Source organism: Ptiloglossa arizonensis, chromosome 4 (assembly GCF_051014685.1).
Source record: "Ptiloglossa arizonensis isolate GNS036 chromosome 4, iyPtiAriz1_principal, whole genome shotgun sequence".
Classification (NCBI taxonomy): Eukaryota; Metazoa; Arthropoda; class Insecta; order Hymenoptera; family Colletidae; genus Ptiloglossa; species Ptiloglossa arizonensis.
Genome location: NC_135051.1, coordinates 22,815,281 through 22,832,088, shown reverse-complemented (window position 1 = coordinate 22,832,088; position 16,808 = coordinate 22,815,281). Strand labels below are relative to the sequence as shown.

The 16,808-nt window shown below is 39.7% G+C and overlaps 1 protein-coding gene across 3 annotated transcripts in view; it reads right to left on the bottom strand.

Annotated features, from left to right (window-relative positions):
- The window catches only part of LOC143145887 (neural cell adhesion molecule 2), a 416,497-nt gene that overhangs the window by 91,523 nt on the left and 308,166 nt on the right, over positions 1–16,808 (bottom strand). For all 3 annotated transcript variants that reach the window (XM_076309675.1, XM_076309673.1, XM_076309674.1), the window contains 2 exons: positions 5,463–5,595; positions 2,660–2,868 (listed from right to left, as the gene is read on the bottom strand). In XM_076309675.1, coding sequence (XP_076165790.1) covers positions 2,660–2,868; positions 5,463–5,595 — 342 coding nt within the window. The remainder of the gene's footprint in view (positions 1–2,659; positions 2,869–5,462; positions 5,596–16,808) is intronic.

The window sequence follows — 16,808 nt, the reverse complement described above, 5'->3', positions numbered from 1 at the left end:
TTTTTTTTTTAATCGGTGCACCATCGTGCTGAAGAATTCATGAACCGAGGCGTCGAAGAGAGAGAAAAAAAAAGAAAAATAATTGCGAAAGTAGAAACGAATTAAATAAATATTTCGAGGGCGGGAGGGGGAGGGGTATTATGTAGATTGTACGACGATACAACGCGTAATTTTTTCTCGAATATCCCGTCACGCTACTGCGAATGACCGCGTTTCATAAATTTAATTTCGCCTCCCTCGATGGTAAGCGCTGGAGGCAGTAGAATAGTCCAATGACTGGTCCGACGACCGGGTACTGGGTCCGATCGAAATCTGGTTCGTTCTACTGTCACGGGCACTTATGCAGTGGTGGAACATTAATTTTGGGAATCGAGTACCGTTGATTTCTCGAACATTGATAAATTGGCCACAAAATCATGTAATGGGTGTCAGGTACAATGTTGAGGATCATTTAAAGGAAAGATGGTGTTTTTATTTGTTTATTTGACATTACAAATATCTCGCAAAATCTGACCTACACAATGTGGGAGAGAAGAAAGATATTATTCTTATCTTTCATCTTCCTGATATTAATTCTTATGTTTATCAATTAGAAATATACTTCTTTCGTCCCCTTTGTTACTAAATCCAAACACAGTAGGGAAGAAAATAATTCAAAACTTATACCATATATTCTTTCGTCTACTACAACATACACTGGAATCTCTCGTACAACATAAAATGCCGTTTCCTAAACTAACATCTCAATGAACTACATTTTCGGGAAATTGTACAATTGCGAGTTAAATTCAAAAGAAGAACATTCGTGAATGTAAATGGACACCAGTTTTCGTTTCACGAAGCGAAGATGCAATTTTAAAAAACACGTCTCGTCCGTACTAGTTTTGCTTATTTACCAAAAGAAAAACAAACACGTGTTAACAACCCAAACAAGTGGGTACGAGTGTCAATAGACAGACAATGGCAATTTCGAAGACTACTGAACTAAACTCGCGTGGTGTATTCCCAACGGTTTGTAGGTACCTCGGGAATACTCGAGGAAATAAATACCTCATACGGGAATATGATTCGTGTAACGTTAGGTTCGCTCGTGGCACGGGAGGAAAATTCGTTCGTGGAGAAATTCGTGCGTAATTTCGACGTCGTCGCGCGCGGAGAAATCGCGTCGCGGCGCGGGACCCGCTTTGTGTATTCCTCGCGGATAAATTGTACCTGACGACGAGAAGCCGTTAAAAACTTCAACCGCAGAGATGCACCGAACAGATAAAACACACGCGGCCCCGCAGGAACGCTCGACGTAGGCGCGTTGCATTGTTCGACGCTTTCCAGCTGGCATAGTTTTCATCTTGATATATTTTCTCATTCTGTGTCGTTGCGTGCCTGTAAAAACGCTCGAAAGGCGCGCGTATCCGCGCCGAGCGGGCACCGATTGCGATCTCGCGGCATTTTTCCAAAACGTTTCCGCCTCGTGCTCGAAAGTCGATTCGTCGAGGTGATCTCTTGCGATTTATCTCGCTGCCCGGTTGACAATTTTTCCGAATCCTGAATTTATTAACACGATAAAAATTCATTTCAGAGGAAGGAGAGAATTTCTCTCCGCTCGCGAAAAAAATTATTTTTGCATTGTATTGTAATTTTTACACGGTGCGCTAATTTTGTATTTCACTTTTAATTTTATTCGATTTGTCAGGTGTACGGTATTTGAATTATAAATAAAAAATAAGATAGTGTACGATTATATTGTATTATTATTATAATTATATATGTAGTATTTGAGTATTTATAGTGTATTTATGGACGAAAGTAGAAAAGATCCGAGAAATACGTTAAATATTTTCCAACGTGGAAAATATCGCAATTTGTTTTTTGATATCCGGCGAAAAATTTGTTCCAACCCCTCGCCGTTAATACCGGAAATGAAATTACTCTATTTTCTACGTAATTTTAATTTTGCTCGTTTAAAAGGTTGCGCTTCCTACGTGAACCTTCCTTGAAACCATTCTTTTAGAAATGAGAAACACAAGGAGCTGGACGAAACAAATACTTTTTGCTCGACGAGAACAATTAAAACGCGTTCAAGCTCCCGTTTAAATATTTAAATGCTGCTCGATTAATTTGATCAATTTATGTGTACAGGTTAACGTATAGTGACTAAGTATATGTAACAGAAAAGAGTACAATTATCGATCATAGTGTGATAAACTATATTTCGGTGAAAATCGAAACATACATTCGTGTGGGAGAATAAAATTTATTATATAGTGTACATACGGAATGTTTCAAAACGATACTGCAATATTGAAACAATTTTAGTGCGAGTAAAAAAAAAATTCAGACACAATTAATCACTGGAATATAGTTCCGAAGGGATACGAGACAAATAGTCTTTCATCTGTTCTTTGATCGATAAAAATTACAATCTGAATGTGAAATTACAATTTAAGTTGGTCGAATATCAGTTTATCCGTGTGACGGTTCGGTGGAATAAACGTGGCGGATAAATCGTTACGCGGTGTCTCTGTTCATCATCAATTATTCCAATAAAATTTTTCCCATCTCTGGTCCGCGCCATGTTTTACAAATCCTGCCCCGCGGTACAGAGATCCCGATAACGGGAGTTCGAGCAACACGGTATGCAAAACTATGGGTGTTAACTCACCTATCACCGTTAAATTGACTTTGGAGTTGCGTGTCTGGCCGATTTGGAAATCGACTCGACACCTGTAGATGCCAGCGTCTTCCTCCCTTATGTCATTGACGCCAAGCTCGGCTGGTTGCTTGTCCGGCATGAAGTACGCTCGATTCGAGAACACCGAGTCGTCCGACCATCGATCGGCGATCTCGAAATGTCGATCCCTTACATCGACACTGGAACATATTCGAACAACACTGTCAGTTACGAACAAAATGGTATTGGTGAGTAGAGAACCCCGAAGTACATTTCGGAGTAACTGTGAACCCCGAAACTTCTTTCAGGATTCTTTGGAACTCTAAAATTCGGTTCAAGGTACCTTAGATCCCCGAAATTCGCTTCAGAGTACCTTAGAACCTTAAAATCCGTTTAAGGGTACCTTAGAGCAGCGACATAAAATATCTGCATTTATTGAAAAATTAAATACCGAGAGACGTAGAACACACAGAGTTAGATCATTGAATATTTATTCGAAACATTTTCAGCCCGTACCTCTTGGTCACCTTTAATGATGCGAAACATCTGCATTTATGGAAAAATTAAATATTGACAGAGGTAGAGCACGTAGAGTTCGGTTATTGAATATTTATTTGAAATGTTTTCGACCCGTGCCTCTTGGTCATCTTCAGGGATGCAAAAGTTTTGCATTTATTGAAAAATTAAATATTGAGAGAGGTAAAGCACATAGAGTTAGGTTATTGAATATTTATTAGAAACGTTTTCAATCTCTTGCTTATCTTCCGCGACACGAAATGTCCAGCATTTATTGGCTAATTAAATATCGAGAAGCAGACAGAATACAGAGTGTTTCTTTCATTCACTTCAATGTACGAATATCGGGAAAACGCGGATGTTGAGAAAAGAATTCGTTAAAAATAATTCTAAACTTGAATGACAACGAGAATCATCGGCTCAAAGAATTTCTTGTATACTTCTCGTTTGTCAAAGTTGATGGAGATTTATGCGATGGCTGTGAAATAAAGCTGCGCGCGAAATTTGAACTTGTTATCTGCCATGGTTCAGGAGCTAGAGCTTTCAACACTTTATGCAAACATTGGAGCCATGTTGCATCCCTTTCGTGATTCATTTTGATCTGTACTGAACACCAAATTGTAGAACACATAAATGAAAGTCTGCATCGTACGATTCGTTTTGTAAATTTGCTGTGTTGTTACCTTAAGTACAATATAAAACTACTTTCTCACAGACAAAATGGTCGACGTAAAGATAGAATTTTTAAATTGTCGTAAGGACTCGGTGTAAACACACCAAACGATTCATCTTCATTCCTTTCGTCTTTTTCCATACCTGAAACCATATCAGGTAACTATATCACAAACTATACCACACCGTATAACCGCGGTTAGAGTTTGCTTTATGATCGCATTCGTCTCGTTTCCATGAAATTATTTTCCACGTGAGGACTACTGTTTTTCAATTTTCTGGCGCGTGGGACTGGCTCGAGAAGCGGTCCCGAATTTTATCATAATTATTTTAATTAACGCCACCGACGTCGTTCCAACGAGCGACCAGAAGCGTTTCCCGAGTGCAGCGGTGAATAAATTAAAGTCCCGAGGGAATACGAACGAATTAGTGGATTTTAAATGCGAACGTCGACCAGTTCGTTTCAAGATTCTCCTACTAGTAACGCTGGCAGCACGAACGAGCCTCTCGGCGTGAAGGAAACCTGTGTACGAAGAAGCGTTTAAAGCTAGAATAAAAAAGGAATCCGCGAACACTAATCGCGTCGAAGATACTAGTTCTATTTGCGATGGTTGGAACAGTATGTTTTTTCGACCATTTTTAGATGACATTTGAACCTTAATAGCGTTTCAGTTTCCGAAAGAAATCAAGCGATACAGTGTTTTCGCGATAAGTGTGAAAAAGAACCTCACGTTAAATGTGGAAATTGTATCCGTAATATCGAGTAAAAAGATTTTCGATACACCGATTTCTCGAGTGCAATTGCTTCTATCGTAAATCGTGAAATTTGTTTCTAGCTCACGTTAAATGTGACTCTAAACAAGTACGTCATTGTTGCGACTCTCAGTCTCTCTTCGTCCTTCGCTGTGTCTTCTCACGAGCAATAAAACACAGAAAACGTTGCTCCCTTTCGATAAATGCGACTCTTCCATCCGGAGAAAGTCAGACTTAAAGCGGGAACATCGTATACAATTTCAATTACGAGGATTTACAATTTCCAATCACATACACGTGCTGAACACACGTGGTAATTTTTTCATTTCACGTAAAATCGCGTAAAATTTTTCACTTTTCGTAAAATCGAGTAAAATTTTTCATTTTTTGTAAAGTTCGTAATCGTGTAATTGTGAAGTTTGAACGAAGTTTATAATTACACGATTTACAGTTGACAATATTCGAGAATGTGGAACGACCTCGATTTTGTATTTCGCGTTCAATGTGTACGAAATTATTATTAATTGTTATATCGTTCCCCCCCGAAAGGACTAAAATTATGCCCGAGAAAATTGTAAAGCTCTGAATGAGAATTTCAGCGATTGCTCTAACGACGTGTATCGCGAAAAATCTCGGTTTCGTCCAGGCATCGAAGTCACCGGAATTATCGGTCGCGCGGAGCGGAATAAATTCTCGCATGGCGGGAAGTTGGTTTCCTGGATGAAATCGGGCCACTAATCTTGCATCGCGTCGACGGTCTGTTTACCGTAGCTGTCATTGAGACCGATAGAGAAACGAGCGTCGCCAGATCGCTCGTGTGTCCGCGCGCCATGGAGATTGATTTGCATCTCACCTGTAAACTGATGTACCGAGATCCTCGCGATACCAGAGCACAAGATGCACCGAGTCCCCTTCGTGGGTGGTTGATATGTCGCAGGGAAGATACGTGGGATCTCCGACCAGCGCCACGATGTGCGATATAGGTACTGAAACACAGCAACACATGGTCACGTGAGATTAGGTGGCCTGGAATACCGTATGGCGTTATCCTGTAACGCTTAGTTAATGTTTCATCGGTATCGGGCTGTGCACGAACTCGGTCGACTCTTTCTTTGGATCGTTCCGCAAGATTTGGAAATCATTAGAATATTTAAAAATTACGTGTCGAAAGCAATGGATGATAAATTTTACACGATTTGGAAATCATTATAATATTCAAAAATTACGTTTCGAAAGCAATGGATGATAAATTTTACATGATTTGGAAGATCATTATAATATTTAAAAATGATGTTTTGGGAGTAATGGGTGAAATATTAAGCGGAGAGCACTAATAAATTCTAATACAACAAAAGTTTTTAATATCTCAGTGCGATGAAAAATTTTATGAAGGTTTCACGTTGAAAAAGAATAGCTGAAAATTACTTCTATTTCACTTTGAGGTTACCCTCATTAAATGTTTCAGACATTTATACAAATTTTACACAATTAGAAAATAATTAAACGTTTTCTTAGAACAGACATCTTCCAAACTGGTGATTACGAATTGTCAAAAATCGAGCGATACTCTTGAAATTGTTACAACGTGTAGGCAAATTTTTCTGGTGCTTCGAAAACTCTCAAAAATATAATTGTACCGTGTCTCCTAATTTTCCGGTTCGATTATTTCCACTTCGGAGGAAAACGAACTGCAACTCGCGTATAACAATACCACGGAATAACAGTCTTGTACTTTTCGTTCTCAATTAACGAACGACCACGGTACATCGCCGTGATATTGTCGATAGTACATGTATCGACATATGCGAGAAATGTCGATTCGATAAGTCTCGTACTTTTCCAGGAATAAAATCTGAAAGATCGACTGTATTTCAAGCAGCCACGCGAGAGAGGAGCACTCTCAGAGTCTATGCTCCGCGACGCCGAAAACGTCCTTCTTCTGTTCGTTGTTATCTTCGAAATAAATGGATATTGTGCTCCGGAGCGACATGGGCACAAACTCCGAAACAAAAGCTCATTGTCGGTCGCCGTTAGGCCGAATGAACGCTCGTGTTGTTTGTTACGCGAATGGTTTTAAACGCGCCGAGTCTCGAGGCAGGGCTCACTTCGCGCCAATTCTCTCATTCGCCGTGAGATGAGCTTGTCGAGGACATGGTACCACGGACCGAGTTTAGATTTCATCGTTATTACGGTACCGAGTATCGGCTACACGAGAAAATTCTATCGATTTAAGTTTAAGTTCTTCGTCCTGAGTTTGTCGAGCAACTCGCGCTCGTTGCAGAAGTAGACAGTTCGAAAGGAATATACAGGGTAGTCCAGAATTATGAGTATAATATGGAACGGCTGAGACAGCTTGGAAAAAGATATTGAGAAGCATTGGTGAACGTATTACGGGGAATATTGTAATTATTAATCGTAATTATTAAGAATATTATTGTGCGAGGATAATATTGACAACGTATTACTAAGTATGTGAATAGATGTAAAGAAAATGACGGACGTATAAGAATCGGTGTATTTTGCAGTTATAAATTAATATATTTGTAACAAGTTTTTAGATAGCTTGTGTTTCAGTCTTTTCGACGTTTCAATTATTGCAAGTTTATAATTTCACATTTTCGATTTAAGCGAACTACGCATCAAGATTTCCAGTAAAACAAAAGATGTGTACTTTTATATATCTAGTGAATGCGTCGAAAACAATTTTTAGTCTACGTATTGTTGCAATAATATAAGTACACTCTAGCACGGTTTGAACAATTTTAATCGCCTTAAGAGATGTCGTTTCGTCGTTGTGTTTCCCTTTGTAAGCTTTATCATTTCCACGAAAGTGATAAAAACGTGCAAGAGTGAAACGAAGTAGTAGTGCACGGTGCGTAGTCAGTCACCCCTCGCTTCCGTGTTCGCCTCCTCGATACCCAGGTTAATTAGTATGGATCGTGACACGAGGATCGAGTACTACAAGTTCACAATTACGGGGACAATTTAATGCCTATGACGTTGCAATTAAGTAACATTGATCGCTATACAATTAGTAGGCACATTCGTGTTCATAATAGGTACATTAAGTAGCATAAGGCGATAATTAGCGTCACGATACGCTGTAACGTCGAGATTAAGTAGTTGCAGATCCATATCTCTTCAGGAGGTACTCGCATTAACGAATTAAGTGGCGTAAGACAGCAATTACTGCCATATTATGTTCACCAGTAGTCGGATCAAGTAGAACGGATCAATATTTAGAGCCGCAATTAAATTCCAACGGTCCAAGACGAATGACCCGATGACGAGACTCCAAGATTCCAGATTCTATTATTAAATAGTTGAAATTGATACTGCTGTACAGTGGTACAAGTCGGTGCTAAATCAGTCGGGGGCCGTCTCCGCGAGACCAAGTAGTACGGGTCAATAATTCAGCATCAAAATACAGACCAGCTGCAATTTCAAAATTAAGCGTTAGAAATCAACCTTTGCTCCGTGTATTATTTATCGTACGAGTCTCAAGGCAAAATTCGAGCGGTATACAAGGTGTTCCACTTAAAACAGACTACTCGAATCATTTTCTCAATCGTCGCGAATTTGTTTCATTTATACAAATATATTTTCGCCCTTTTACAAACCATACGTTTCTCCTGTACATCATTTCTTTCTATTTTCTTCGTTATACAACTGCATCTAAACTAATTGTACTGACTCATCGAAAGAAAATAATTTGTAACAACATGTTACGTTCAATTACTCACTATATTTACTTTCTTTAGGTACTTATCGATAATTTATAACCTCGAATAAAAATACTGACCACTCTTTACGCATACTCACCACTCTCGAACACTCGTAGTTACCGATTTCATCCCTCACCCTAAGCTCGACTCGATCAAAAAAATACTACCACTTTAATCCCACCTGGGAACTTTCCGTCAAAACCGAAAATGTTTCCCGGATGCTCTTTGTCGGAACACCCTGTGCACAGCCCATAAACTTCCCAAATACGCGGATATCTCGTCAGACCACCCTGCGCCACACCCCCACAGTGGGAATCTCTTCTCGCGAAATTAGATGATCCTACCCCCGTGCCTTACGTGCTTCCCGCGAGTACAGGTGTTCGAGCGCAATTCCACCGGGTAAAAGGAAATTCGAAACATTCGCCGCGGAAATTGGCGCCCCTCTTCCCCCTCCTACTCCCTCTTTTCGTCTCCCCGGCGACGACACCAATGTCGACCTTATTCCGCGTCGATTTTCAAGACGGCCACTACGACACCATTGCTCCTTTTCCTTTTCGCGAGCGTTCAACCAACCAACGGCATTCATCGGAATGGCGTTATATCGAGGTAAATATTATTGGACCGACGTCCATCACTGGCACGATTTTTTCGTCGGATTTTCGGTCGGTAAAACGCAACTGAAGTCGATCGCGGATCGAAATTCTTCGAATTTGTTCTTCGCGAAGTGAAATACGATCGCACGGATCCCCAGACGCATCGCTTTACTGTTACTCGAACTTGTTTCGAGGTATTCCCGCGCGGACAAACGCAATACCGAGGTGGGTGTATTGTTCGGTTGTTCGCGACGTTTTTGGTGGAGGAGTGGTTAATTTTAGATTGTGAATATTCATTCTGAGGTTGAGACAGGTTTTTTTTGTTCATCGGTGCGGTAAATTGTTATTTAAGGTCCAAGAACGAAGGATCACCTTGTATGTGGGAATATTCGGTTTGCGAAAGTATTATGTATAGAGTGAGACAATGAATTCTTGTCCGATTGGTAAATTAATACTATGAAAGTGTAAGGAATATTTTTCTAGAGAAAATATTTTTGTTTATCTTTTGTGAAAATATTTGGCTCAGAAGAATATTATTCCAAAATAGAGCACGAAGCATTGGATCGTGTTCTCTAGGAATGAATAAATATTGTGAACGTCCAACGAATAATATTTTTTCAAAGTTCAATGTGTACCGCAGCAAATAAAACACAGATTTTTTTTAAACTTTATGTAGGAATATTTGGTTCAGCAGATTGTTACCCCAAATCAGGAGAAACTTTGAGTTGTGTTTCTGACCAATAAATAAATACGAGGGAAGTGTACCGAGTAATATTTTTAACCACGACAATTCGCTAACCACGCTCAATAAACTACATAATAATAAAGCACGTATATATAAAGAGAGAGAGAGAGAGACACACCTAATACGAAAAGTGTAAAAACAGAGTTAACGCGAAGTAAGTTATAAATTAAAAGAAAAACAAAAAGCTCTCCTCTCTGGTGGTTGCTTGAAAACCTTAAAAAACTAAAAACAAATAAAGAAATGTAAATCGCGAGATTAATTCGACAACGGTGGCCACGTAATTATTAGTATTCCGGTGGCATAGAATTGTAAATTTACCCACTCCGGTGTTGCAAAGTTCGGTGCAAAATAATCTCATTAAAATATCCGTGGTTGTATCAGGAAACCTTTATGAAATCGTCAAATAATTCTCCCGCGTATGAATTGTACAACTACGAGCGCGAAACTCTCCGTTGCAAAATAATTCCATCGCGACAGCCCGCACGCGAACGATCAGCTTTCACTCGTAATACAATACAATTCTGCTAGCGCCGCAAAGCTCGCGTTTGCGTATCGCTCGGAGCTTTCTCCCTCTCTCTCTCGCGCGTGCGCGTGTGTGAATGATCTAAATTAATAGAAAAAAAAAAAGAAAAAACTATATACATATGTATACATCGAACTGAGACAAATTTCAATACGCGTACATTTCAGGATAATGCACGAATAAATTCAGAAATTTTGTTACGCTCGATACAAAGCGAAATCGGGAACAATGAACGAACGTGTATCGCGATGCTGAGTTTTTACACGAGGCAGAGGAGGATTTAACGAAATGAAATTTTCGTTACGGAATTAAATTCTCCGGATGTGACGTGCGGTAACACCGCCAGAAGATTAATACGTGTCACGAGTCCGTGTTAATTTGAAGTTTTATTCGATTCGAGCAAAATGGAAACATCGAAATAATTCGGTGACCATCGGAGCGAAAGTTATTAACGCTCGATGTTTCGACCACGGTGCGGAGCTATTCTTCAGAATGGAAAAACATCGCGGAAAAATGTGACGGGTTATTGTGGAAAATTATGGAAACACACGAGGTAAAAAAAAATGAAAAACAATGCAACACTTTTCTGCGCATTTACGCGTTATATCGTTAACTTTAAATCAACAGAGTGTCTCTTATATTTCTTCGTGTTTTTAACATATATTTATACTTTCGTTGGTTCGTAGAATATTTGTTAGAGTTTTCGGTGATTTACTTTTTCATCTTGAAACGAAACTGTACATAAAACTGTACATAAAAACGTACTGTAAAATATTTAATACTAGAGTGGAAAATCAGTGAATAAATGATGACATTGTGGCGGCGCTACCCACGCTTGCCATCAGAGGGAAACTCACCACCAACCGTTTCCCGCAAGTTCCCGTACCTGCTCCGATCGGTATATATACGATCCCATACCGATCTTCCAATGTCCCGGCGTATAAGGCGGGGCCTGCTAGGATGCCTTACGGACGAGTCCACTAGCAGGCCCGGGATGAAACGCTCTCTCCACTCCTTTTCCTACTCACTAGATAGAGCCGCCAAAACATTTTAAATTTTTCCATTTTCTAACGACGTCAGACTTGAACAAATTTGTACAATCACTGCACCTTAAATATTCGTGTCTGTCAATTTTCCGTGATAATTCAAAACTGAGGAAGAATGTATATTCTCCATTAATATGTTCCTTCGTCCTAAACCTTTACTATAAAATATTACACACCATCCTATAGAATAGTCGCAAATTAGAAACAAGTAGAAACATCAGAATTACAAGAATTACTCAACGACTACGAGACTTAGATATCTGTTGATACATCGTTCTAACGATTCGAAATTAAGCAAGTTCACGTATCTTCCAACGATACATTTATTCATCCCGCACTTATACATAAAACCAGCCCGCGATACCACGGTTATAAATCACTAACGGATAGAAACCAACGTTCGAATGAAAAAAGAAAAAAATGAAACAATAACCGCGCTCAAAATATTCCCGTTTCGTTGTATTTATCACCGTGACAATTTACGAAGGCGCGGTACGGACATATCGAACGAGTTATCGAATATTTTCGCAAGTTCTCCCGGGAATCGAGCAATTAACGTTCGCGAACGAATTCCGTTAGACGTCATCGAGACGATCGCCCTTTCCCGCCATTTCAGCACATTTAAAATATTTGAGTGCGCGGAGGTCACGAGAAATACCAACGTTCACCGGTAACGTCGAACGAAAGAGAGATCGGTCGAAGATCTATTTTCCTCCGGGGAGCCACAGTTTTTCCACATGGAATGGTGCCCCGACGTAATTCTACGCGACGTTGCGCGGACATCCCGACCCCTTTCGAGCGGCGCCGGGACGCACGGAAAGCCACCGTGACGTTTCGCGACGTATCAGCGGTGCGCGTGTATTATATCGTGGGGACGGTGCACGCGTCGCTGGCGTCATGCTGTTTGTCATACCGCGGGAAACGTGTACGTAAACGGCTGTCGCGCGGCAACCAGAGGCACACCGCGCCGTTTGGAATCGATAATATCAGTGATGAGGGGGGGGGGGGGGGGGGAGAGAGAGAGAGAGAGAGAGAGAGAGAGAAAGGGAGAGTGACTAGGCCTTCGAACCCTCTCGTAGGATTTTATCGGCTCGAAACGGTGTCGTGATTAACGCGACGCGACGCTAGGTGTCCACGTAGGGGTGGTTCCAGAGGTGAGATCTTGACCCTGCCGGAACAAGCTACCCTTCGTAATTTTCCCCGAACGTACTGCTTTTCATCATGGAAAATTAATCGAAAAGATCGTGGATAACGAGGACGTGGTTTAATTTGTTTACCGAGTTAACCGTTTGTGGGCTGGACATTTAAAATTTCAATTAATTCATGGGGAAATTATAGGCAATTACAAAGGAGTAGTGGAGGGTTTCACCTTTAAAATGGCCTCATGAACATTAATTTACGACTATTTTTTAAGAAGTTATAGCAGTTGAAATTGATAATAAAAAATCAACAACTACGGCGACCAACTGTTCCTGTCTTCGTTTAACGATAATTTCTTTCACGGTCATGGAGATCGACTTGCTTCCGTTTTCGCGAAGTTCACAGTACTGGTTAAACCCACGGAGACGCTTGTTTCAGTAAGTGCTCCCTACGACTATAGAATTTATTAAATGATGGCAATTGCAGCCAAGTAGCACCATTCGCGACAAGATAGTTCAGCAGGTTGTTGGAAGTTCCCGATGCGCAAGGTGAGTTCAAAATTCAACGAACTTCCGCAACTTCGATGAGATCAACAAGTTTTTAAAGTTTCACGGGACTTCCGGTTGCACGGAATTCGAAGTCCTAATCTTGGCGAATGAGCGTTACCTTTGTCCCGGAACGTGCTCGAAGATTTTTTTGCTTCGAAACGGGACGCAAGGAACGTTGAGCGAATCTTGTGCCGCCATTTTACGAAATTTCGAGTTCCAAGGAAGGACCAGGCTCGCGTTTTACGTAATCGAATCGAGCACCCTCTGGCTGCATGAATTTTATTTTATCCTTCTAAAGAGAAAATATTTCGTCCACGATTTCAACCGTAATAAAATTAAATAATAAAAGTAGCTGAATCTGCAGGTTATAAAAAGTTCTCAGGTAAAAAAAAAAATCGTAAGAAATCATTGGAAGAAATTTTGTACGATCTAAAAATACAGGGTCAAATGTATAAGAACTAGCACTAAATAATAAGTAGCTAAATAGTAGGAATGTCTTTACAAAAAAGTATGTAAAACATTGTTTGTTTAAAGACTAAAAAGAATAAAATATGTTTCCTGAAAATTTATAATATTCATAAAATACAGTAGAGTGCCGTTAAATAATAGAAACATTTTGACGACAGTTGTTTTATACGATTTCTTTCCAAGTGCATCAGTACACTTATAGAGTGCAGTTGCATTTTTTCTTTTCAAATAGTGACGTGTGATACTTTTTGCACGAATGGGTTCCATGGGGCCTGTGCACGAAATATACGAGGCAAGATCATCAAAAGATCAACAATTCAAGAGATATTTTATTCTTTATTTCAATATAATACAAAGTACTAAACAAACTTACACTTTTAGAACAAATGTAATGGAATTGTAGAAAGCTTCGAAACCGAATTCAGTCCATCGTGTATTAGATCACCACAAATTTCGTTAATTATTATTTCAAAGAATGATTCATGAAAAAACAATTATTCGTTTACGATAAATAATATTTTAATCGCTCGAACGACACACAATTTTCACAGTTTCTTATCTCTTACCAAATTTCGCGAATAACCTACTCACTGGGTACACTGCTTAACAAAATATTTCACACAAAAAAATACACGTTTGGTGCAAGAACAATAGAACCGTGAATTTCCTCTACTTTGTAATTTTCAAATTTCAGACGTTCCAGAGATAAACTCCCACGACCAATATCGTTCAATTGTTTCTTTATTCCTCACGAAAAAAGAGCCTTTTCAGACTCCCGCGACGTATCAAAGGAACTCGACTGTTGGCCACGAAAACGGACAAGTAAATTGCTGACAAGGATCGGATCGCGCGACAAAGTGCATCGAGAACGACACGCGAACGCCACGGAAAAACCGACCGGTCGGTTTATGCGCGGATACGTGCAATAACCGCGCGTTTCCACGGGCTGGAAAGCTTTACTATCGTTTTAAATCCGATTGCACGTATCGTGGCCATGTCAGAGCAGGGAAATACCCGGAAGCGCAAATATCATTTGAAGAGGATCAGATCCCGCGTCCTACGGAGAGCCAATGTTCGATACACGCTGGCTTATTTTTTTTCTATCTTTTTTCCTATCACTTTTTTTCTTTATTTCCTCCTCTTTGTCTACTTTTCTTTATTTCCTTCCTCTTTTTTTTCTATCGTTCTTTTTTCTTTCTTTTCCTTCTTTTTTCCACTTCTCTTTTTTTTCTATCATTTTTTTTCTTTTCTTCCCCCACCCTTTTTCCATTCTGTCTTCATTTCTTTTCCCCTTTTTTTTATATAATTTTTTTTCTTTTCCCCCTTTTACCACTACTCTTTATTTCTTTCATCATTTTTTTGTATCATTTTTTTCCTTTACCCCTCTTTTTTTCCATTCCTATTTATTGCTTTCCTCTTTTTCTTCTATCAGCTTTTTTTTTTTTCTTTCTTTCCCCCCTTTTTTCCACTCGTTTTTACTCTTGCCGTGCGAACGCACGAGACTCGACCCCAGATAAGCCCGGATGATAAGTTTCCCTGTTCTCGTGAGCTACGATAATTTTTACCATTTCACTGGCTTCGTGTCGCCTGGAAGGAACGTGCATAGGGGGGAATGTTTGGAAAAGTTTATTTCCAACGGAGCGTCGATACTTTCGAATTGATCGTTGTTATTTAACAACACTGTACGTGTCCACGGTGTTTAACGATCCATAGAAAATTGCCTTCGATCGATCCCAGTACAAACTAGTTTCGATCCTAATCGACGATTCCATTTTATAGAGAACCGCTCGAATATTACGCGCGTTATTATTCTTGGAAATTACTAAGAATAACGCGAGAATTGGCCTCTCATTATTCACCGTTCCCTCCTCTGTATTTTTCAATAAAAATTACTGTGAGTCCCTCCGCCCGAGAATTATTAAAAATAGGCACCAAGATTTCGACTACTTTTTTCAGAAACAGTAAAAAAACAGATGAGAAACAGACGATCATAATTATTATTTCTTTTTTTTTCGTGAATGAAATTTTTCCCTACTTTTAATCTTTTTTAAACAACGAATAACATGTACTCGAAACTTTTTCCCCACTGTTTTTTTTCCACTCGAAAATAATTCTCGAATAATAATTATATTCTTCGAATCCTTTTAAACGCACTATAACCTCCATCTTGGTCCGGAATCCTGAATTCTTGTTTTGTCTCACGTATTATAGTACAGTCCGCGGTTATTGTAACGAGGACATCTCATTTTCCAACAGTTTAATTAGCCGCGAGAAAATTAATACTGGCCGAAGTTCAAAGTTCTGCAAATTCGGTTGTACAGCCGCGATGCGACATTGGGTATTCGGCTTTAAAGCGTTAATGTTATTATTAAATTACGCCCTTCCCCCTACCCTCTACTCTACCCCAAACCGAAACGTGTATCGATATTCTCGTTCACGGTGCACACACATAGCTTGTCGAGCATCGTCGTATGTACTGTCCGCGCTACACGTTCTGGCGTGTTCCTATTATTTTGTAATGAATATTTAATATTATTTCGCAGTGTAACCGGACCGAATTCCGGTTTCATATTCGAGTGCGATTCAATTAAATGGCCCGATTTGCCGCGACACTTTCGCATTAATTATCGTTTACGAATTTTCTCGTTAATATCCCGCGTTTTGCTTGTTTAGTGGTTTTTCATTCGGTTTTTCCCCACGATCGTCTCTGGCTTCGTTTACCCTAGTGTGGTGACATAATGAATAAGATCACCGAAGCAGTGTATTAAAAAACTCGTTACACTATCGAAACAAAATTCTTCTCGATTTCAATGTTCTTTGAAATGCTTCTCGCGAAAGGAGACACGAAAAATTGATAAAAAAAAATTTCAATCGGTCTTATAAGTAGATGTCGTTTAAGTAAAAAAATTAAAATTGATAAAAGTACGTTACAAAAATGCAATACTGGCCGAGAAATACATCGCGATAAATATACTGCAGTTCTGCGACCGCGATGCATTTAAATTTTCAAATGCATCGCGAAAAATTGCACACTCGTTAAAATGTTTATTCGAGCAATTCGTTGTACATTTCCACAAGATGGTGTCGCCTAATAGAATTCGATATTCGAGGGACGTCGATACAACCATTGACTTCATCGAAACTTCCGGAAGTAGTCTTCAGAAACTATAACCGAGGTGTTGCGCGAATCGCTTGTTCGGCTTCATTTATTTGACGTATTGTCGGCTTCCTCTAATTAGGTATCTCCAATTAGGCCGATAATTGAAATATCGAATATAATCGCGGGCACGAAATCCGCCCGGTGATTATTTCGGAAATTACTCGACCCGAAGTTTCAATTGTTCGATTATGATCCTATTCGAAGGATGACTGCTCCGGTTGGACGTGCTCGGTTATCGATCGACATTTTAC